At 50.6% G+C, this 20,510-nt stretch overlaps 2 protein-coding genes across 4 annotated transcripts; one reads left to right on the top strand and one right to left on the bottom strand.

Moving 5' to 3' along the window:
- Window positions 1-1,232: 1,232 nt before the first annotated feature.
- SYCE2 (synaptonemal complex central element protein 2) lies at window positions 1,233-15,177 on the top strand. 2 transcript variants are annotated; one of them, XM_057709512.1, is made up of 5 exons: window positions 1,233-1,263; window positions 1,820-1,953; window positions 12,437-12,647; window positions 13,576-13,764; window positions 14,878-15,177. In XM_057709512.1, the coding sequence occupies exons 1-5, from the start codon at window positions 1,249-1,251 to the stop codon at window positions 14,923-14,925; spliced, it is 597 nt and encodes a 198-aa protein (XP_057565495.1). In that variant the 5' UTR covers window positions 1,233-1,248; the 3' UTR covers window positions 14,926-15,177. The 2 variants fall into 2 exon arrangements, with proteins under 2 accessions (XP_057565495.1, XP_057565496.1); XM_057709513.1 differs by having other exon boundaries at window positions 1,246-1,263; window positions 1,838-1,953.
- GCDH (glutaryl-CoA dehydrogenase) lies at window positions 10,393-20,452 on the bottom strand. Of its 2 annotated transcripts, none has more exons than XM_057709509.1 (12): window positions 20,306-20,452; window positions 20,090-20,219; window positions 19,965-20,000; window positions 19,522-19,665; window positions 19,285-19,347; window positions 18,830-19,000; window positions 18,010-18,139; window positions 17,712-17,928; window positions 17,082-17,185; window positions 16,701-16,826; window positions 16,261-16,421; window positions 10,393-10,805 (listed from the first exon to the last, which is right to left on the bottom strand). In XM_057709509.1, the coding sequence occupies exons 2-12, from the start codon at window positions 20,178-20,180 to the stop codon at window positions 10,696-10,698; spliced, it is 1,353 nt and encodes a 450-aa protein (XP_057565492.1). In that variant the 5' UTR covers window positions 20,181-20,219; window positions 20,306-20,452; the 3' UTR covers window positions 10,393-10,695. The 2 variants fall into 2 exon arrangements, with proteins under 2 accessions (XP_057565492.1, XP_057565493.1); XM_057709510.1 differs by lacking the exon at window positions 10,393-10,805 and adding an exon at window positions 14,243-14,793 and having other exon boundaries at window positions 20,306-20,448.
- Window positions 20,453-20,510: the final 58 nt, after the last annotated feature.

The following is a 20,510-nucleotide window of genomic DNA, read 5'->3' as shown; positions in this document are numbered from 1 at the left end:
TGCATCTTGTTTAACTTGTAGCTTTGCCACAAGATACTGTTAGCTACTGTTTATTAAACTCTTAATGTGTTCCAAATGTTTATCCCTGAAACCCTTATCATAGTCTCATGTTTTAGATTTTATCGCCTTGTTAATAGACAAAGATGGGTTTTGAGAGTGAGTGACAGTTTAATGATCACCCCCATTGCTAAGAGCCCAGATTGGAACCCAGTTCTCCAGAACATGGGTGTAAAGGTGTGTGCTCTGGTGTGTGGCCAGGGACAGAGCCCTGCACAGAAGGGCTGAGCAATGTGCGCCGATTCCCACTGTCTCTCTCTCATGGACATTGACAGGTGTCCCAAAGAGGAGCTCCACCTCCTTCACAGTCAGTTGGCACAAAGTCCCAACCCCTGACCTTGGCCCCCAGCCCAGCCCCTGCCCAACTTCATCCTTCACCCAGGGCTTCCCCCAATCCCTGCTCTCCCCACCAGGCCAGGCTGCCCCTCAAACACACTGAGCTTCCTCAGACCTCAGGGCCTTTGCACAACCATTTTAAATCGTTTGCCCATTTTTTAAATTGGGGTGGGTTTTTTTTTTCTGTTTTACTGAGTTGCAAGAGGTCTTTGTAGATACTGGATACAAGTTGTTAAATATTTTCTCCCAGTCTGTGGCTCCTCGTGTGCCAATTATTATTACTGTCACTACTAATTCATTATTGTTATTGCTACTATTATTATTAAAGGGCATGGGGCCAACTCTGTAAGGGCCAGCCTGGCCATGCTTTAAAGGAACTTCTGGTTTTGGAGCGCAGGTAACTGATTCAAGGTGGTAACTGCATAAACTTTTTCACTGAGGGCAACAGGTCGTAGTCAAAAGACAGCAAAGGTCAGAATTTTTTATTGGAAAGACTTCTCTGGGCAGAGCAAATAAACTGAAACGTAAGGAATGGACGCGCGAGGGGTTCGCGAGATTCCCTTACGGACCTCGCGAGATCCCCTTACGGACCTCAGGCCCTGGAAGCTTACACATTCGCACACGCGCGCGCAGGGACCGCCGGCTCCTCCCAGCTGCGCCGGCTGCGCGCGCAGCCCCTGGACAGCCCAACTGCCGCTTAACGGCCACCTCCCCCCCGCCCGCTACGCGCGCAAGTTCCCAGAAAGAGGCGGGCCCAGGAGTGCGCCCCGCAGCACGTGTGCGGGGGCGGGGCCTTCCAGGGGCGGGGCCCGCGCGTGCGCAGGGGGCGCGAACGAGAAGGCGGGAAAAGAAGGAATGGAGCGACGGGGAGTACGCGACACTTGTTTCCTTCGCGCGGGAGGCGGGCAGACGGGCAGGGAACGGCAGCGATCTTGGACTTCCCCGACGAACCCGAGCCCTGCCGCTTGTCTCCTGCCATCGGGGCCGCTCCTCGCCCGGCTGGGCCCCGATTTCCTGACTGACCTACCGGGCCCTGACTAACTGACTGATAGTGTGACTGACGCGCTGACAGCCCAGGCCAGAGGGACCGACATCCACGCGCCGCACCCGATTCTCTTCTTTTTCTCCTACGTCTTCTTCCTCCTCAAAGGACTTGAGCCGGCTCACACACCAGTCAGCCCAGGCCTCCCAGCGCCCCATCCGGAGCCCCTGTCCTCACCCCGGCCCCTCTAGGTCTCCCCACCTCAGCCCTCCTGTGCTGCAGGCACAGGGTCACCCTGGCCCACGCCCCCGGCCTCGCACCTCCCGTCTCTTCTGCGGGTCCCCAACATGCCACAGCAGCAGACAGAGGTGCCCAGGGTTGAAGGGGTGGGAGGAAGGGGATCTGACGGCTTCTCGCCCTCCCTCCCTCCTTCGGCCTCTCAAGCGCTGGCCATGCTCACAGGTGGACATGCCCCACGTAGAGTGCAAGGACCAGGAGCCACAGCTGTTGGGGGACAGCCAGGAGCAGCAGCAGGGCGAGGAGAGCCACGAAGAGGAGGCTGGTCGAGGGCCAGCTAGGTGAGGAAGAACCCGGCCCATCGGGTCCAAACAGACCCCTGAGTCCCTCTCATTCACCCTTTTCTTCCACAAGACCCTACCGGTGTCTGCTCTTGTCGCATTTGTTGCACATACTCGTCCAGCATCTCCCGTATGCCTGAGATGGAAGCTCTGGGGACACAGCAGTGAGCTGACATTCTAGGAGAAAGTCTATATACTCAGGAATATATAGTAGTCAGGGGATGCTAAGTGTTCTGGGGGGAAAAATAGGGAGAGAGTGACAGGTGGCCAGTTTAGATCAGAGGGTCAGGGAAGACTTCATGGAGGAAGTAACAAGGGAACCATGAGGCTAGGGAGAACTACATTCCAGGCAGAGAAATAGCAGCTGCAAAGGCCCCGAGGGAAGACTGTGCTGGAGCAGCACGAGTAAGAGGGAGACAGTGAGACATACAGTGAGACAGGTAATGGCACTGTGGATGATAATTACCCATTAAAAGATTTGGAATAGAGGAGTGACCAGAAGTGACTACAGCGGGGTGAGGACTCTTGTTAATAAAGTTTTATTAGAACAGGGCTGCTTCTGCAGAGGTGAATTATTGCAACTGAGACCATATGTCCCACAAAGCGGAAAAGACTTCCTATGTGACACTTTATAGAAGTCTGTAGTCCTCTGGACTAAAAGGCTCCCTCTGGCCGCTTTGTAGAGAATAGACTATCGAGGGCAGGATTGGAAACAGGGAGGCCAGTGATGAGGCAATTGGAATAATTTAGGTGCAAGATGGAGTGAGAAAAAGAGCAGTGTCACGGATGACTTTAAAAACATGTTTTTGTCTTGTACATTTATTCACCAGGTATTTATCAGAGGTCTTTTATCCAAACACTGCTTTAGATGCTGGGGATACAATAGTGAACAAATCAGAATTCCTGCTCTCTTGGAGCTGGCTTTCACTTATAATGCACTTAGCAATTTACACAATGTACCCTAGTTTATTTATCTGTTCACCTATTGAAGGACATCTTGGTTGCTTCCAAGTTTTAGCAATTATGAATAAGGTTGCTATAAACATTCATGTTCAGGTTTTGTGTGGGTGAAAATTTTCAGCTCCTTTGGGTAAATACCAAGGAGCACAATTGTTAGATTATATAGTAAGGTAAGAGTATTTTTAGTTTTGTAAGAAACTGTCAAAATGTCTTTCAAAGTGGCTGAACCATTTTACATTCCTGTCTTCAGTGAATGAGAGTTCCTGTTGCTCCACACCCTCACCAGTATTTTGTGTTAGTGTTTTGGATTTTCCCCATTCTAACAAGTTGTAGAGGTATCATTGTTGTGTTGATTTGCAACTTCCTTATGAGGTATGAAGTTGAATACCTTTTCATATGCTTGTTTGACACCTGTGTATCTTTTTTGGTGACGTATCTGTTCAGATCTTTTGCCAATTTTTATTTATTTTTAAAAATTAATTAATTTAATTAATTAATTTATTGGCTGTGTTGGGTGTTCATTGCTGTATGCGGGCTTTCTCTAGTTGCGACGAGCCAGGCTGCTCTTTGTTGTGGTGCACGGGCTCCTCATTACCGGGGCTTCTCTGGTTGCAGGGCGTGGGCTCTAGGCACGTGGGCTTCAGTCATTGTGGCACGTGGGCTTCAGTAGTTGTGGCACATGGGCTCAATAGTTGTGGGACACAGGCTTAGTTGCTCCATGGCATGTGGGATCTTCCCAGCCCAGGGATCAAACATGTGTCCCCTGCATTGGCAGGCAGATTCTTAACCACTGTGCCACCTACGAAGCCCTCTTTTGCTTATTTTTAAATTGGATTGGATTTAATAACAAAATAAACGTGTTTTCTTATTGCTGAGTTACAAGAGTTCTTTATATATTTTGGGTATCGGTCCTTTACTAGATTTGTGTTTTGTAAAGATTTGCCCCAAATCTGTGACTTGTCTTTTCATTCTCTCAATGGTGTCTTTGGCAGAGTAGAAGTTTTAAATTTTAATGAAGTCCAACTAACCAATTTTTTTCTTTTGATATTGTATCTAAGAAGTCACCACCAAACCCAAAGCCATCTAGATTTTCTCATATGGGATCTTCTAGGAGTTTTATACTTTTGTGTTTTACATTTAGGGCTATGATATCTATTTTTTTAAATAAATTTATTTGTTTTTTGGCTTGATTGGGTCTTCGTTGCTGTGTGCAGGCTTTCTCTAGTTGTGGCAAGTGGGGGCTACTCTTCATTGTCGTGCGTAGGCTTCTCATTGTGGTGGCTTCTCTTATTGTAGAGCACGGGCTCTGGGCTCATGGGCTTCAGTAGTTGCAGCACATGGGCTCAATAGTTGTGGTGCACAGGCTTAGTTGCTCCACGGCATGTGGGATCTTCCCCGCCCAGGGATCGAACCCATGTCCCCTGCGTTGAGAGGGGGATTCTTAACCACTGCACCACCTAGGAAGTCCTATGATAACTATTTTGAGAAAAATTTTGTGAAAGGTGCAAGGTCTGTGTCTAACTTCACTTTTTTTGCATGTGGCTGTCCAGCTGTTCCAACACCATTTGCTGAAAAGACTCTCTCCACTGAGTTTTCTTTGTTCCTTTGTCAAAGATAAGTCGACTATATATGTGTGGGTCTATTTCTGGGCTCTCTATTCTCTTTCATTGATCAATTTTCTATTCTGTCACCAGCACCACACTATCTGGATCACTGCAGCTTTATAGTAAATCTTGAAATCAAGTAGGATCAGTCTTCCAACTTCATTCTTCTCCTTCAATATTGTGTTGGCTATCCTGGGTCTCTTGCCAAGCTAACTTTCTAAAAGGTAAATAATTTTTTAAATGTAATTTCAATTGGTGGAAGAAACAAAACAAAGAAGGAGCAACTAGAGTGACAGGGAGTCTAGAGTAGTTGGAGATCTCTGAGGAGGTCACATGAGGAGGACACAGCCAGGAGGCACCCAGGGACCCAAACATTCCAGGCAGAGGGAGCCTCAAGTACCAAGTCCCTGAGGCAGAAGCAGGCTTGGTGTGCTCACAAAACAGTGGGCAGGCCAGTATGTCAGGCATTGTGATTGGCAGCAGTGATACCCCAGGTACACCGGACAGACATGCTCGTACACTCCCAGTGCTTCCATCTGATAGGAAAGGCATATATTGAACAAGTACTGACATGAAGGAGGTCAGGTTGCTGGGAAAACTACTCCCCTGCAGGCAGCCAGCCCTAAATGAGGAACCAGAGACAGGCCATTGTGGTTGGGCAGGGGTGTGAGTGCCAGAGGGGAACTCAGCACAGACTACGTCACAGGGCATTTTGTCAGCTGTGGACTTGATCCTAAGGATTTTTATTTTTTGTAACAGTTTTATTGAGATATAATTCACATACCAGACGATTCACTTAAAATGTACAATTCAGTTGTTTTTAGTATATTCACAGAGCTGTGCAACCATTACCACAGTCAACTTTTTAACATTTTCATTGCCCTGAAATAATCCTTCCACCCCTTAACCATCACCTCCCCGTCCCTGTGTTCTTCCCAGTCCCAGTCCCTGGCAACCACAGCTCTGCTTTCTGTCTACAGGTTTGTCTCTGCTGGATATTTCATATAAATGGAATCATACAATTATGTGGTCCTTTGTGACTGGCTTCTTTCACTGAGCCTAAAGTGTTCAGGGTTCATCCATGTTGTAACGTGTATCAGAACTTCATTCCACTATGTGGCTGAATAATATTCTATGTTATGGATGTACCACATTTTATTTATCCATTCGTCAGCTGATGGAAATTTGGGTTGTTTCCACTCTTTGGCTGTTGTGAGTAATGCTGCTATGAACATCTGTGTACAGGTTTTCATTTCTCTTGGGTGGATACCTAGGAGGGGAATGGCTGGGTCAAAGAAGTAACATGCTCAGGTTCCTGTTGTAAAAAGACACCAGCTGCTCTGTGAAGAATGGGTGGGAGGGGGCATGAGTGGACCTGGGAAATAGGTGGGAGGCTTCTGCAGGGGTGGCGTCTAGCAGGGCAGATGGAGAAAAGATGAGGTGGAAGGGGGGAGGTCATTTAGTGAGGCATGAGGAAGGGGGTGGGCCGAGGATGTCTCCCAGCTGCAGTGTGCTGGAGCCAGCTCCTACCAACAAGAGCCAGTTCTACACATCTCTTCCCAACCTGGCATTTAGCGACTTCATGTTGGTAGCTTGAAATTGGCTACAGTGGGATTCTTTGCTCCATGGAAATTGGCAAACACTACAAATCAAGGCTTCCCCTGCCACCTCCCCTCCCCCCCAACCCCAGAGAGCCAGTTGCTAAATGCTTACCAGCAGACTGCTGCTCCCCGCTTTCTAGCTTGGGGCAGTTTCCAGCTGGCAAAGGCACGAGTTGCATTTTGCCCTTGTTGAGTTTGAGGTGGCCAGAGACATACACATGAACGCGTCCAGGACAGGGCTGGACTTTCTGACCTGCAACTCAGGGTAGGTGGGGCCAGGGGCTGGAGATGGTGCTGTGGGAGTCACTGCTTCAGTGAAGGAGCTCAGCTGGGGATAGAAAGAGGCTCAGGACAGGGCCCCTGAGGACTGCACACATAAAGCCAGCTTCCTTTTGCCTCCCAGATTCCTCAATTGTAAAACAGACCGCAGGGTGGAATGATTTCTAAGTTTGTGCTGGCAACTGGAGACCAGAAAAAAGGAAATAACTGAAGTAGTTTGTTTGATAATGCCTTCCTGCAAACAGCATGTTTAGACCGGGATCTAAGTGGTGAGGAGACAAAGACAATTGCAAATCATTGAGAGACTTCGAGGAGTTCTAAAAGAGCTTTGGGCCGAGAAACGGATTAGAACCAGTACGAGGGCCAGTTAATAGATCCAGCAGCAGACTCTCAGTGACATGATTAAAATGTGAACACATTTCGGGAGAGAAGAGCAGAGGGTGAAAGGAATGGGCTCGGCAGCTCGTTTCAAACCTTCCCCCTTCCTGGCTGTACTTCAGCAAAACATCGTTTTGCCGAGCGCCAGAGATTCTGTTGTGTTCCTCCTTGAATGTTTGATTAGCTTGCCTCTCCTCCTGGGACTGCCGCCTGCGGTGGTCATAAGTGGCTGGTGGATTGTTTACTTGTATAGCTGTTAGAGGCCACAGAGGGAGGGACCCACCAGCGGGCGGCTCTGGCTCACACGCCTGCCAAGCACAGCTTTACCTGGAGCGAACAGATGGTCTCTTCGCTTAGACCCATTTCCTCCACCGTTCCCGGGCCCCCTGCCAGCCTGGGCTCTGCTCGGGAACTAGGTCCTAATCCTCCAAGCCGATTAGGGACTTCTTAGAAGGACAGACCATCACAGACGAGCGGAGGGATGTGTTCACAGCCCCCACCCCGACCCCCCACTGCCCCACCCCCGTGCACACGCAGCTTGCTGTGTTGGGCCGACTTCCATTCCCTGGCCTCCATCCAGGGTTGGGCAACAGAAGCAGGCCCAGGAACGGGGTGGGAAGCCAGTGGAGAGGACACGGTGCATTTTGTTTATTAAAGTTAATTGGCGAATGCAGGCCCAGGGAAGCCTATGATTCATTAGCATCCTGATTAATATGCAGCTGCTGAGTATTAAGAAAAATGAAATGGAAAGGAATAAATCCCCAAAGGAGAGGCTGGGGAAAATCAAGAAGCCCTCTACAGACACCTGATGCAGGCCTTTGTCCCACAACGAAATTTGAATGAGCTGAATTCAAGCGATTTTTCACCATTTGTGTAGCTGCCACGAAGACCAGTTCCAGCTTTATCCCTCGAGCTTGAGAAAGCAACTTTGAACAGTTAGCAGCTCAAGCAGGTTGTGAGCAATGACACAAAAAGAAACACCTGGTTCTATCATTGATTTTAATTTCAGAATCCTTATGCTGTTGGGACAACAAAGTGGCTTAAGAGCAAGCACGTTACATCCAGCTCCAGCAATAGTTGACTCATTTAGGTATTCAGCACACAGTTGTGATGCCTGTGGAATGAATGCAATGCAGTCCCTGCCCAGACTGTGCAGGGCGGCGCCTGGGGGGAATCTAGTGTACAAACTGGCAGTGTTGTGATTAGAAAGAGGTGAGGTAGGCATGCTCCGGACGTTGCCTTGTGAAGTTGGCAGAAAGGAAGAATAATTTCAGGCAAAGGCTGATGTGTTTGGCGAAACTGTAGAAGGTTCCAAGTTGCTGGGAGTGGAGGGTAAAAGGAGAAGGTGGAGGCGAGGGCCCTGGAAAGCCCTGTGTGCTGTGCTAAGGAATTTACTTGTTCCTGCAGCTGGTGGAGGCTCTTGTATGCTGTGGAGCAGAAGTGGGACATCAGATTGCCATTCTAAAGTCACTAGGGCCCAGGTGGGAATGATAGGCATGGGGCTGTGAGTGGTTGGGTGGGGAGTAGATGATGGATTTGGGAGAAATTAAGGAGGTGGAAATGAAAGGATTTTGTGACAGGATTTGGAAGGACAGAGAGAAGCCAGGCTCCAGGCTGACTGCTTGGGAACCAGGTGGCTTTTGGTGCCTGTCATTCAATGAAATGAGGAGGGAGGACAACCTTGTGTTGGTGTACAACTTTTTTTTTTCTTTTTTTTTGGCTGCACCGTCTGGCACATGGGATCTTAGTTCCCCGACCAGCGATCCCCAGCATTGGAAGCATGGAGTCTTAACCACTGGACTGCCAGGGAGGTCCCAGGTGTGCAAATTTAGAGGAGTTTGAAATGCCTCTGGGACAGCAAAATGGAGGGGGCCTGGGGGTAGTCAGGTACCTTGTTGGGAGCTCAGCAGTTTAGGAGATATGAAAGTGTGGAAGGTAATGAAAGCCCTTGCTAATCATTCATTCATTTATTTGGTGCACTTTTATTATTCTTCCCACGAGAGGTAGGTACCAGGGACAGTAAAATGTTTTTTTAACACGAATGCCGAAAGAGACTTTTAGTTGGTCTGTTGTTTTCTATTTATTTATTTGTTTATTGACTGTGTTGGGTCTTCCTTGCTGCGCAAGGGCTTTCTCTAGTTGCGACGAGTAGGGCTACTCTTCATTGCAGTGTGCAGCCTTCTCAGTGTCATGGCTTCTCTTGTTGTGAAGCACGGGCTCTAGGTGCACGGGCTTAGTTGCTCCGCAGCAAATGGGATCTTCCCAAACCAGGGATCGAACCCATGTCCCCTACATTGGCAGGCGGATTTTTAACTACTGCACCACCAGGGAAGCCCCCCAGTCTGTTTTTTTCTAGTTGATACAAGGCTTTGCTATAAAATGTCTGCCTTGATCAGAGGCATACCTTCTCATCTTTTTTTTAAATTAATTTATTTATTGGCTTTGTTGAGTCTTCGTTGCTGCACACGGGCTTTCTCTAGTTGTAGTGAGCGGGGGCTACTCTTTTTTTTTTTAATTAATTAATTTTATTTATTGGCTGTGTTGAGTCTTCGTTGCTGCACACGGGCTTTCTCTAGTTGCTGCGAGTGGGGGCTACTCTTCATTGTGTTGTGCAGGCTCCTCATTGTAGTGGCTTTTCTTGTTGTGGAGCACAGGCTCTAGGTGCGTGGGCTTCAGTAGTTGCAGCACACGGGCTCAATAGTTGTGGCTCATGGGCTCTAGAGCACAGGCTCCACAGTTGTGGCTCACAGGCTTAGCTGCTCTGCGGCATGTGGTATCTTCCTGGGGCAGGGCTCGAACTCGTGTCCCCTGCATTGGCAGATGGATTCTTAACCACTGCGCCACCTAGGAAGTCCGGGGGCTACTCTTTATTGTGGTGCACGGGCTCCTCATTTTGATGGCTTCTCTTGTTGCGGAGCATGGGCTCTAGGCTCGTGGGCTTCAGTAGTTGTGGCACATGGGCTCATTAGTTGTGGCACACGGGCTTAGTTGCTCCAAGGCATGTGGGATCTTCCTGGAGCAGGGATTGAACCTGTGTCCCCTGCATTGGCAGGTGGATTCTTAACCACTGCGCCACCTAGGAAGTCCCCATAATTTCTCATCTTGACAAATGCACTGAACACAAGTGTCTGGCTTTGGAGGTGGATGAACTTGCATGCTTTGTGTGAAGCCAGAGGAGGGAGACTAGATCAGTGTCCTTCATTCATTCAACAAATCATGGAGGACTTACTATGCGCTGAATGCCGGGAATACAGAGATAAACGGGGAGGTCAGGGTGTGAACAGTGACAAGCATAGGTCATAGGTGGTGTCTCAAAGGAGGCAGTGGTCTGGGCTAGGTCTCACAGTCAGAGAGCAAGGAAAGAATACAGGAGATGAGAAATACACAAGGACCAGGACACAGCCAGCTTCTCAGGCCTGAGGACTGTTGTGTCAATTAGAGCCTGGCCACCCTGGCTCTCATGCACCCAGGTTTCACTGTGCTTGTATCCTGAGCCAGAAGGAAGAGCTGAGGCAGTCAGGGAAAAGTAAAGAAAAGTAGTTGTATGGAGGAAGCATCCAAAAATCGAAATGTGTTTTTCTTTTTCATTTATTTATTTGTTTGTTTGTTTGTTTATTGGCTGCATTGGGTCTTCATTGCTGCACAAAGGCTTTCTCTAGTTGTGGTGAGCGGGGGGCTACTCTTCTTGCAGTGTGTGGACTCATTGCGGTGGCTTCTCTTGTTGCAGAGCATGGGCTCTAGGCATGCAGGCTTCAGTAGTTGTGGCACACAGGCTCAATAGTTGTGGCACACGGGCTTAGGTGCTCCGTGGCCTGCAGAATCTTCCTGGGGCAGGGATCGAACCTGTGTCCTCTGCGTTGGCAGGCGGATTCTTAACCACTGCGCCACTTAGGAAGTCCAAAATGTGTTTTTCTATGTAGCTATACCTGGCTTCCAGTCACGGCTGACTTTATGGTTGCGGGTAAACCAGTGTGTTGAGGAACTGCTGTGTTGGCACGTCCGCGTCTCACCCATTCAGAGCTGGAAGCACCTTGGAGGGGAGGAGGAAACTGAGAACTTTGGGGGAAGCAGGACACAGGCTGGGGGTCAGGCCAACTGGGCGCCACACCCAGCTCTGCACAGACTGGCTGGTGATCCTTAGAAAGTAACACAAACACACTGAGCCTGTGTCCTCGGCTATGAGGTAAAGATGATGGGGACGGACCCCAAAGCGTGGTGGTGAGGATGCAGCAAGATGAGGCATGCAGCTTAGCATGGTGTGTGGCTGATAAAGCAAAAAATGGCCAAAACAAACAAAAAGAAAGGCAGCTTACCTTAGATATTTTATCTTAATTTAAAACACCAGGGCTTCCCTGGTAGCACAGTGGTTAAGAATCCACCTGCCAATGTAGGGGACATGGGTTTGATCCCTAGTCTGGGAAGATCCCACATGCCACAGAGCAACTAAGCCCATGAGCCACAACTACTGAAGCCCACGCGCCTAGAGCCCATGCTCTGCAACAAGAGAAGCCACCGCAATGAGAAGCCCGCACACCACAACGAAGAGTAGCCCCCGCTCACCACAACTAGAGAAAGCCCACATACAGCAACGAAGAACCAATGCAGCCAATAAATAAAAATAAAATAATTTATTTAAAAAAAACCAACAATGGGTCTGCAGATCAGATTGCAACTTTTTTCTTTTTTTGCATAAACCCCATTCATAATACATTACCCACACAATTTCTACTCTTGTTTTTAAAGCAGAGCAAAAACTTACAGGCCTTTACAAAGCGATCTATGTGCAGAATCCGTCTAGATTTTTATGTTCTTGGTCCCAGTATATAGTTGTCTCTCCCACAGTTGGTTTAATAGTTATGTTTTATTAGGCTCACCTTTATTCATTCCATTTAGCTTTATTAGACAGCTGTCCCTTTTGCGCCATTTCACTGGCTAACATGATATTTAATGAATTGCATAATTATAGTCATGTGTACAGTATGGGACAAACGTAAGTAACTCTTTTGAGGGTTTTTTTTTCTTTTTTTCATTTTTTTTGGCTGTGCTGTGCAGCATGTGGGATCTTAGTTCCCCGACCAAGGATCAAACCCATACTCCCTGTAGCAGAAGTGCAGAGTCTTAACCACTGGCTGCCAGGGAAGTCCCTTGAGGGGTATTCTAAAAATTTTTATTTTTTAACATAACTACATCTTGACAGGCCACCTCACCTGATGGCAGCAGAGACGTGCAGGTACACTAGCCACAGGTGGTCTGCATGCTGTGATGAGCATCACTCGGTAGGTTTAGAAAGGGATGGAAAGGGATGCAGCAGGTTGGTGACAGGAAGATCCTCTAAGAAAGCATCTAAACTATTTTTAATATTATTGATGCTCATTTCAAAGCAGCAATTTGGTGTAATAAAACAACTGTGGGTTTTGCAGTCAGGCAGATCTTGTTCTGGAACCTTGGGAAGATTTTGTGCTCCTAGGTCTGTTTTCACAGTTATAAGATGGGATGTCGTCCCTGTCTCTCAGGGGTGGGGTGGGGTGTGTGTGTGAATGACATAAACAAGTGTCATCCACGGGAGACACACAACACAGGTTCCTCTCCCACCACAGAGCTAATTCAGATCAGCCACTTTCAGGAGAGTCTGGTGCTGATCTCAGTTTCCTGTACTTTCAGAAGTCAGGTTTCTAGCCCCTCTACCGCCACCTCCAGTGCCAACCACCAGCTGATGATGCTGGAAGGGAAGCCAGGACCCTACTTTTCCTCTCTGGACTCGAGCATTGACATCCTGAAGAAGAGGGCCCAGGAGCTGATTGAAAGCATCAACGAGAGCAGGCAGAAGGACCATGCCCTCATGACCAACTTCAGAGACAGCCTCAAGATCAAGGTGACAGATTTCCCCCCACATACTGCGAAGCCCCAACAAAAGGGGGGGGTTCTTTATGTAAAAGGTGAAATGGTAGGGACTGAACTGCAGTTATGTTTTCCCCATGGTGCTAGGCAATTTGCACATAGTACCTCATTTCACCCTTACAACAATCCTGCAAAGAAGAGACTGGACACATTTTGTAGGTGGGAAAAATAAGGTTTGGAAATAACTTATCCAAGTGAGAGAACCAGGACAGGAAGCCAAGGATCATCTGCATCCTCAGCCCAGCCCCTTACTTCAGGCCAGGGCTAATGGCTACGGCAGGAGAGGGTTGAGGCACAACCTGCATTATCACACCCATTTGTCCTCCAGAAGTGGAATGACTTATGACCAGAGAGTGGAGGTCCCTGGACATAACTGGGGCTTGCGTCTAACAAAGCCTGATGTTATGTTCAGGTCTCATGTTGATGGTTGTCCCTGATGCTTCTTCAGAACGTGTGATGCGTCCTGTGAGGCAGACAGCTTGTGGATTCCACACGTCATCTCTCAATGACAAGCTGACTTTTTTCCCTCCCTGCCTCCCACCCCTACCTACCCGGTACATAGAAAATTTAGAGAGTAGAGAAAAACATAACATAGCAGGAAAAAATATAAAAACATTCTTAGGATATCACCTCCCAGAAGGCACGCTGTTGCATGTTTTCTTCTAGTTTCTGTTCTATGTACTTTCCTCCTAACCTGGTTGAGCTTATACTATATACATAATTTTGCACCTTGCTTTTTAACAAGAAAAATTTAACATCTAGGCAATTTCTCCTCCAGTCACTGGAGTTGTTTTTGCCGCTTTTATAAAATAAATTGCAGAAATCTTAAAGAGCCAGCTAGAACAAATGTCTTGTGATGCCTCTTGTTTGATTTTCCAAGAACACATCTTATTCTTTCAAAGGTTTCGGACCTGACAGAGAAGCTAGAGGAAAGGATGTATCAGATTTATGATCACCACAACAAGATCATTCAGGAAAAGCTCCAAGAGTTTACCCAAAAAATGGCAAAGATCAGTCAGCTGGAAACAGAGCTCAAACAAGTGTGCCACACCGTGGAGACCGTGTACAAGGACCTGTGCGTCCAGCCTGAGGTATGACTGAACTCACACAGCCATGTGGGCACCGTCAGAAGAAGGAGAGTTGTGGCAGCTAAGATGAAAGTAAATGTCAACAGAGAACAAGGATGTTAGCACCACCCAGCCCTAAACCCCACAGGGGACACTATCACTGCAAAAGCCCTGGTGCTCTTGCCATCCCACTTGTGGCCCCGTGCTCCCCTGTAACATGGTGTGTCTGAGCTGAGAAGCCAGACCATTATTTCCCACACTGTGTGTCAGCTCTGTGGTGACAGAAAGGACAAACTCCCCTCTGCCCTCAGCCCTGAGCCTGGCAGTGCTTAACCGGGTTTACTTATTACAGCTGAGCCCAAGGCTCAGACATGGACCAGATCACTCTGGGGTGGTGGAAATCCCCGCCAGGGCCCAGTGCGCTTCACAGCCCCAACACATGTTCCTTTTCCTGTGACTGAAATAACTTCTTGGATAGTTACAAGTAAACATGGTCCAACACTGTGGGGTCAGACATGCCGACTCTTTATTATTCTCTCTCTCCCCCTCACTCTGCTCCAATGTCCAGCACAAGGCACTTGCCCCCAGATGGGAGGGTCAGAGGGTGCAGAGTGAACTCTTGGTGTGTAGAGGGGGTAGTTTGCTTATTCAGACACCAGGTGGGTCTCAGAAGTTGCTTCCATGTCACTCTCCTTCCTTCTCCCTGCTCCCCTGTCAAGAGGAGCTTCTGTTCCAAGGTGAGTGGAGTCTATTCCCATCTACAGTTAAAACTGGATTGAGAAACTCAGTACAGGGAGTTCCATCTTTTTAAGGAACACATTTGAATGACTTCAAAAGAGAAATTCTGATATTTAAAAATCAGCGTCTCTCATTCCCACCAGAAGAATTCCTCCATCTGTCACCTCCCTGACTAAGCTCAGAGCGCGGCATCTTCCTGGGAAGGGGCTTGGTACCATCGGGGCTCCCAGGTGAAGTGGGTTCACTTGCTGGCCGTGAACGCCTGGATCCCTGTGATTGCCCTTCCAAGGATCAGAGCATGTATGTCGTGAGTCCCTGGGCAAGATAAGTGCAGAATTGGTTTTGAGTCTTAACAGCTCACAACTTCCCTTTAAAGCCGATCTTCATGTCTCCCCACAGGCTACTACTTTGGAAGAAGAACAGACCCACAAAGATGGTGGATGCTGACAAGCTTGCCAGGAGAGCCCCTCTTAGTGACAGCGCCAAGGGAAGGCTCAGAGGCCACTGTTCGGGCCACGCTGAGAAAATTGTTTTTCAGAGTTCTGTAATGCATCTTGGCAAAAAACAAACCAACTGACCAACCTGAAGCTCCTGTGCCAAGCCCCAAACTGCAGCAAGTCCAGCACCCACCATGGGCCCAGCTTTGGTGCTCCCAGATTCACCCCACCCCAACCCCACACAGTTGATTAAAGGTTTGCTTTTCAACCCAGCCATGCTTTCTTCCCACAGAGGCGGAAAGAGCTGATGAGCTCTGCGGAAACGGATCAGGCCCTTTCTCACTCACAGGAGGGATGGGAAAGCAAACATCAGACAATTAATGGTCTGTCCCAGCTGATCCCCCATACTGGAGCCCCCGCCCCATGCTCCACATCCCATTCCACATCCGCACGTCTAGGTAACACTTTACAGCCCTCAGTGTTCTCATTTGTTCTTCCTCAGCTTCCAGAGGTGGAAGGTGGAGATTATGGCCTCCCTTTTATGGAGCAAAATCATTCTGTTTTCTTCCTAAAGTGCAAATTTGACCCTGTCCCTCCCTTGCATAAAACCATCTGAAGGTTCCCTCTGCTTGTCCTCCGGGTCATTGTCATGCCTGTAGAAACCCCCACCCCCAATGCTCCCTTTTGCTGTTTCTGGAATGTCCCATCCGGAACAGCACATGGACACTATTTCACCATCCGGGAGCTCCTACATCTCCCTCAAGGCTTAACATGGTCCCACTTTCTCCCTAAGAGACTGAGTGCCTGTTACAGCTCCCTCTAGCTCTGTGTGGCTCACACTGGAATTGTACATCTCTTTTCTTTTTAGTTATCTTTTTCTATGTCTGTCTTCCCGTGAGGCAAGGGGTTTTGGGCCCCATGTGAGTCACAACCAGTTGCCAGGTGCAAACACCACAGCCTGCAAATGATTTACCTTTTCTCCTTTTTTTTCTCATGTAAAATGGAGTGGTGATTCCTGTGTGTAGCTGCACTTTCACTCCCTTGCATCCACCAGCTTGCTGGACATTATGCCCTGCTCTGGGGATGCCTGAGGAAGCCGGAAGCAGACTTGGAAACATCCCTCCTCTTGAGCATAACGGGAGAAAAGACTAGGAGTGTTTCCTTTCACGGTCCCAGTGGGAGCCACTCCAGATGAGGGATACAGGGTGAGACTTGCCCCAGGTCATGCTGCTGACTGGTGACAGTCAGGAGTAGGATTTGGGCCTGCTGTACCTTCCCCTCCTAGCTGTCCTCTTCCCCAGGCGTGAGGCCACTGTGAACCCTGCCCCAGGGATCCGGCCCCCACCTTCATAGGTGTTCACGGCCTCCAGGTTCATGGCATGCCGGATCACGTGATACTCGTCAGAAATCCCATTCCCTCCCAGCATGTCTCGGGCCTGGCGGGCAATGTCCAGGGCTTTCCCACAGTTATTCCTTTTCAGCATCGAGATCGTTTCCGGGGTGGCCCTGGGAACAGCACAGACATATAACGAGCATTGGATTACAAAGAACTCACCACGCTCAGGGCATCCAGGCATCCCTACACCCTGGGCAAACCCAGCTGGGGAGAAAGGTTACAGTCACAGGAGTAGACACAGCTCCCAGTGAGGGAGAAGCAGGAAGGGATGGGTCCCCAGGGGCCACCAGGTAGGAAGCACCTCTCTCTCCAGGGCCAGCCACCACCATGCCCAGGAGGGCCACCAGGTCCTCCTGTCACAGCTTCCTCCCCAAACACACAGCCCCTACTTGTCTTGATCCTTCAAGCGGCCGAGCTGCAGGCAGGCATGAAGGCCTAGTGTGATCTCGGTGAGCATGTCCGCCAGCTTCTTCTGAATCAGTTGGTTCTTGGCCAGCGGAACACCAAACTGGATCCTATGTGGGCAAGGTCAGGGTAAGTACACAGGGGGGTCCACTCCCCAGTCCTGTCTGAGGGCCTTCCCAGGCTGCCTCAGCCCCTGTGCAGCTCACTCTGGCCCTGATGTTGACTGAGCCCCTCACTGCTCAGGACTTCCTCGTCCATTTCACAGAGCAGGGAACTTAGGTCTGGGGGGGGGGGGGGGCAGGTAAGTGATGAAACCCAAGCCTCCCCACACACCCCCAGGAGTTCTTATGGCAGCCCCCATGTACCTGTCCAGGGTGTACTGACGGGCCGTGTGCAAACAGAACTCAGCAGCTCCAAGCACACCCCAGGTGATGCCATAGCGGGCATTGTTCAGGCAGCCGAAGGGACCCTGCAGGGTTGAGAAGGGGCCTTGGCCCCATGGAGAGATGAGAGGCCCTGTGCAGAACGATCTTTTCAGTACAGGGAAGCCGCCTCCCCAGACACCCCCGGCATGCAGTCAGTGTAAACAAGGGGGATTTAGGGCAACTGTTTAAGTCACACATGGCCCTGGCACCAAATCTCACACACATAAGATCTGCTCACTCCTGGTTTACACACAGTTCTACTCAACCTAGGATCTGAACTGGAGGCTCAGCTCTAGGGTCTGAGGTAAAAAGACAGGAAGATTCACATGCATCCAAGGGTTAAGCTAGTTCAGGCCTATATGTGTCCCAGGCAGACCCAGAGTGAGTGAGATGGTCACCAAAATGGGGCAGTTTCTGCATATCAGTGAGCCAGGCAGAGCCTCTCCAAATCACTACTGTGTGGGCTCCATGTGTGTCTCTTCCTCAGCTGGGTTCCTAGCATGGCGCCTGCCTAAGAAAAGAGAACCAGCAGGTGACCTGATACCAGTTCCCAAGGTGGCTGCTACTTACCGCCAGACCAGACGCCTTGGGCAGCACATTCTCCTCTGGCACCTCCACATCGTCCATGATAATCATACCCGTGGCGGAGGCCCGCAGAGAGAACTTGCCCTCAATCTTGGGGGCTGAGAGGCCCCGCATCCCCTTCTCCAGCAGGAAGCCCCGAATGCAACCATCTTCACACCGAGCCCACACTATAAACAGGTCGGCCACAGGCGAATTGGTGATCCTGGAGGCAGGACAGGTAGTGAGGGTTATGGCCATCACCCACTGCCCTTGCCCACCTGTCTGAGGCACCCAGGCCCCTCACCAGGTCTTGGCCCCATTGAGGGTGTAGCTCCTGCTGGACGGGTTGTGGCGGGCTCTGGTGTCCATGCTGCCGGGGTCACTCCCATGGTTGGGCTCAGTGAGCCCAAAGCAGCCCAGGAGCTCTCCCTTGGCTGCAGGCATGAGATAGGGTTACGAGGCTGCCTGTCCCCCATTCATTCCCTCTATTGAAAATTGTCGGCCTCCACTGAGCCAGGCCAAAGCAGATCCCAGCCCTGCCCTGAGAGCACTCCCAGGTGGTGGAGGGACAGGTCTCACCCAGGCCAGAGTCACAATGCCATGATGGCCCAAGAGGAGTCAGGAAAGGGTTGGCTAAACTGTCTTGAAGGATGGTGAAAAGGAGTTAAGCAGGAAGAGGTATGGAGAAGAACAATCCTGGCAGAGGGACCAGGATGTGCAAAGGTCCAGTGGTACAACTGAGAATTCCAAGTAGCTGAGTCTGGCTGCAAAGGAAGAGTCAAGGGAGTGGCCAGAGATGAAGTGGAAAGGTCAGCAGAGGCCTGCTCACGTGGGGTCTCGAGGACCCAGTCAGGAAGTTAGGACTTTAAACTTTGGGCTGGAATGAGGAGCACAGAAAGCAAATCACGGGGGATATGATGGTGGTGAGAAAGGGACAGAGTCAAGGGATACCTAGGAGAATCAGATGTGGAGGTGAGACCCAGGGTCTGGCAGGGGGCCTTAGTGGCCATTGGTGATATCCTTAGGGTGAGAACAGAAGGCAGGCCTGGGGGACAGCCCCACCCCTGAGTTTCAGACCATTGGGACGGTGTTCCTTCCACCAGGCTCCACAGGCAGTTGCTCACCCAGCCGGGGCAGGTATTTCTGTTGCTGCTCCTCGCTGCCATAAGCATAGATAGGGTGCATGACAAGAGAGGACTGGACACTCATCGCTGACCTGTAGCCACTGTCCACGCGCTCCAGCTCTCGGGCCAGAAGCCCATAGGCCACAGATGAGACTCCAGCACAGCCATACCCTGGTGAGGGTGGGTGGGGGAGAAATAGAGCAATGGGGGACAAAGCCCTGCCCAGCTGAAACCAGAGACTCCTGGGGCCCAAGAGACAGAGCTACAAAGGGGCACCAAAGGAGAGGGTACCAAGATGGCCCTTCCTGGAGGGTTTATTTATTTCATCCCCACAGCTGCTTCAGACAGAGGGATAACAGCCTCTCTTTACAGACTGGGAAACTAGGCTCAAGGAAAAGCAGGGGCTTTTCAGGACAAATAGGGGCTGCAGTGTGTGGAGAGAAATTTGTCCCTACCTTTGATGGTAGGGCCCAGCACACCAAGCTCCCCCATCTCTGAGAAGATCTCCTGGTGAAAAACTGCAAAGGGACAGATGCCCAACTTTAGACCCAGCCTTGGCCCACTGGAGCCCCAACCCAGGGCCAGAGGTGCCTTAAGGCCCAGCTAGAACAGGCAGAGCTGGTGTGCATGGTGGAGGGTGTGGTTCAGGTGGCAGCGGGAGTACCAGGGTGCCCACCCTCCTGCCTAGGCACCTTCGTTGCGATTGGCCAGCAAGATGCGGGGCATGAGGCGCTCCTGGCAGTAGGTGCGGAAGGTATCCCTGATGAGGATCTCATCTGCTGTCAGCTGCTCCTCCAGCAATAGTGGGTCCCTCCAGTCAAACTCGGGCCGCGAGGCTGGGAGGAGTTAGAGGGGGTGGGACTCTATTCAGCTCTGCCCACCCAACCACCACGCCCTCCCCTCGCCCAGAATCCTCAGCCCCACCCCTCAACCCCTATCTCTCTCCCAACAAATGTGGGCTACGAACAGGACTGACAAAGTGGCCTTCCTCGGGGAAAGTCACTGCCTCCGCGCCTCTGGCCACGGCCCCGCCTCCCCGCCTGGGCAGCCCTCGGATTCTGGGACAGAGCCCATCCGGGACAGACAGACAGCTGGACAAGGGCCGCAGATGCACGGCGCGACAAGAGGTCCTTACACTTGGCCGATCGGCTCTGGGTCTTCCCGCCTTTCTCTGCAAACACAGAATGGGAAAATCACCCCGGGGAAGTCCCCGAGCCTCAAGTTTCTCCCTCCCCATCCCACCCCAGGTCCGGCACTGACCGGTCTGCGCCTCCGCCGAGCTCCATGAACGAAGGATTCGCAAGCTGGGTCCGCGGTTCAGTAGCCGCGCGTAGACGCCTCTCAGGGCCATGTGGGTAGAGAGCGGCCGAGCGGAACAACTACGGCCGACCTGGAAGAGTGGAAGCGTCTGAGAGGAGCGGCTCCCACCAACTGCTCTGGCCCTTTGTGCCCTTCGCCCCTCTTGTCTATCCTTACCTGGAGACACCGGGCTTACCGCACAGGCCACAGTGCAACTGACCAGGGCTTTTGACCTCCGGAGGGGGTGGGCGGGGCAGAAGCCAAAAGGGGCTTGTTATTGGTTCGTCCTAGGACCCTGCTCTTTCACGGCTCTGCCTTTTAAAGGGGCTGAGGCAGCCTTGAAGGTGGAAGCGGGCTCACCCAAGCCAAGGCACCTTAGCCC

The sequence above is a fragment of the Hippopotamus amphibius genome, chromosome 15, assembly GCF_030028045.1.
Source record: "Hippopotamus amphibius kiboko isolate mHipAmp2 chromosome 15, mHipAmp2.hap2, whole genome shotgun sequence".
NCBI classification, from domain to species: domain Eukaryota; kingdom Metazoa; phylum Chordata; class Mammalia; order Artiodactyla; family Hippopotamidae; genus Hippopotamus; species Hippopotamus amphibius.
This window is presented reverse-complemented; position numbering and strand designations above follow the sequence as displayed.